The sequence below is a fragment of the Salmo salar genome, chromosome ssa18 (genome assembly GCF_905237065.1).
Source record: "Salmo salar chromosome ssa18, Ssal_v3.1, whole genome shotgun sequence".
In the NCBI taxonomy this organism is placed as follows: domain Eukaryota; kingdom Metazoa; phylum Chordata; class Actinopteri; order Salmoniformes; family Salmonidae; genus Salmo; species Salmo salar.
Genome location: NC_059459.1, coordinates 80,837,588 through 80,840,087, shown reverse-complemented (window position 1 = coordinate 80,840,087; position 2,500 = coordinate 80,837,588). Strand labels below are relative to the sequence as shown.

The 2,500-nt window shown below is 48.0% G+C and overlaps 1 protein-coding gene across 1 annotated transcript in view; it reads right to left on the bottom strand.

The window, feature by feature from the left end:
* The window catches only part of LOC106578148 (cytochrome P450 26B1), a 29,968-nt gene that overhangs the window by 6,630 nt on the left and 20,838 nt on the right, over positions 1–2,500 (bottom strand). The window contains exons 3-4 of the mRNA XM_045701646.1: positions 1,741–1,859; positions 1,279–1,435 (exon numbers count right to left, since the gene is read on the bottom strand). Coding sequence (XP_045557602.1) covers positions 1,279–1,435; positions 1,741–1,859 — 276 coding nt within the window. The remainder of the gene's footprint in view (positions 1–1,278; positions 1,436–1,740; positions 1,860–2,500) is intronic.

Below are 2,500 nucleotides of genomic sequence, written 5' to 3'. Positions count from 1 at the left end.
ATCAGCTTCAGAACAGCTTCAGATCAGCTTCAGATCAGCTTTAGATCAGCATCAGATCAGCTTCAGATCAGCTTCAGATTAGCTTCAGATCAGCTTCAGATCAGCTTCAGATCAGCATCAAGTCAAAACAGCTTCAGAACAGCTTCAGAACAGCATCAGATTAGCTTCAGAACAGCATCAAGTCAAAACAGCTTCAGATTAGCTTCAGATCAGCTTCAGATCAGCATCAAGTCAAAACAGCTTCAGAACAGCTTCAGAACAGCTTCAGAACAGCATCAAGCCAAAACAGCTTCAGATCAGCATCAGAACAGCATCAAGTCAAAACAGCTTCAGAACAGCTTCAGATCAGCTTCCGTTCAGCATCAAGTCAAAACAGCTTCCGTTCAGCATCAAGTCAAAACAGCTTCAGATCAGCATCAAGTCAAAACAGCTTCCGTTCAGCATCAAGTCAAAACAGCTCCATTCAGCATCAAGTCAAAACAGCTTCCGTTCAGCATCAAGTCAAAACAGCTTCAGATCAGCATCAAGTCAAAACAGCTTCCGTTCAGCATCAAGTCAAAACAGCTTCCATTCAGCATCAAGTCAAAACAGCTTCAGATCAGCATCAAGTCAAAACAGCTTCCGTTCAGCATCAAGTCAAAACAGCTTCCATTCAGCATCAAGTCAAAACAGCTTCCGTTCAGCATCAAGTCAAAACAGCTTCAGATCAGCATCAAGTCAAAACAGCTTCCGTTCAGCATCAAGTAAAAACAGCTTCCGTTCAGCATCAAGTCAAAACAGCTTCCGTTCAGCATCAAGTCAAAACAGCTTCCGTTCAGCATCAAGTCAAAACAGCTTCCGTTCAGCATCAAGTCAAAACAGCTTCAGAACAGCATCAAGTCAAAACAGCTTTAGATCAGCATCAAGTCAAAACAGCTTCCGTTCAGCATCAAGTCAAAACAGCTTCAGAACAGCATCAAGTCAAAACAGCTTCCGTTCAGCATCAAGTCAAAACAGCTTCAGAACAGCATCAAGTCAAAACAGCTTCAGAACAGCATCAAGTCAAAACAGCTTCAGATCAGCATCAAGTCAAAACAGCTTCCGTTCAGCATCAAGTCAAAACAGCTTCCGTTCAGCATCAAGTCAAAACAGCTTCAGAACAGCATCAAGTCAAAACAGCTTCAGAACAGCTTCAGATCTAATTTTAGTTGATTTACTTCAGCCTCTTGTTGATTAGATTAAATTCATGCATATGTGTATTTGTCTATTAAAGTGCTTTAGGTACATCCACACACTCACCTTCCTGTATCCACTGAACGGTAGGTCTATGGGTAAGGTGAAGATGTTGTCTATAAACTCCTGGAAGGTGGTGAACAGATGTCTCATCTCCTCATCTGCTACTCTGAACCCCAACAGCACCCTCACTGCCATGTGGAACGACAGCCTCTGGGACTCCCTGGAGAAGGAGGGAGGGAGGGAGGGATGGGGGGTTAATAACCATCTGCTACTCTGAACCCCAACAGCACCCTCACTGCCATGTGGAACGGCAGCCTCTGGGACTCCCTGGAGGAAGCAGTCAATCAATCAATCAATCAATCAGTGAGAGTCCAGGAAAGTAACTTCATAGGAAGAAGGTATCTAGAAACAAGCAGGGTTCCTCTCCAGGTTTCCTCCTTCCAAGGGAGTTTCTCCTAGCCACTGTACTACTGCTTCAGGTTCTGCTTGCTCTGTGGGGGGGGGGGAGTGGGTTTGAGAAGTCACCTGTAGACGTTGATGGGTTCTGGGTTGGAGCTCCACAGCCTCAGTGACTCCTGGATCACCTGTTGGATCTTAGGGAGGTAGGACTGTAGAGCCTCATGGCTGAACACCTTGGAGAAGACCTGGAGGAGGACGGGGAGAGAGAGAGAGGGAGGGGGAGAGAGAGGGAGGGGGAGAGAGAGGGAGGGGGAGGGAGAGGGAGAGAGAGAGAGAGGGGGGGAAGAGAGGAGACAGGTGAGAGGGAGAAAGAGGAGTAAGGGTTAGAACCATTTCTTCACCACAACCCTCTTCCTCACCTTGACCTGACCACAACCCTCTTCCTCACCTTGACCTGACCACAACCACAACCCTCTTCCTCACCTTGACGTGACCACAACCACAACCCTCTTCCTCACCTTGACCTGACCACAGACCTCTTCCTCACCTTGACCTGACCACAGACCTCTTCCTCACCTTGACCTGACCACAACCACAACCCTCTTCCTCACCTTGACGTGACCACAACCACAACCCTCTTCCTCACCTTGACCTGACCACAGACCTCTTCCTCACCTTGACCTGACCACAACCACAACCCTCTTCCTCACCTTGACCTGACCACAGACCCTCTTCCTCACCTTGACCTGACCACAGACCTCTTCCTCACCTTGACCTGACCACAACCACAACCCTCTTCCTCACCTTGACCTGACCTGTGTCTCTGTCTCTCTCTCCTCTCTCTCCCCCCTCGCTCTCTCTGTCTCTCCTCCTCTCTCTCTCTCTC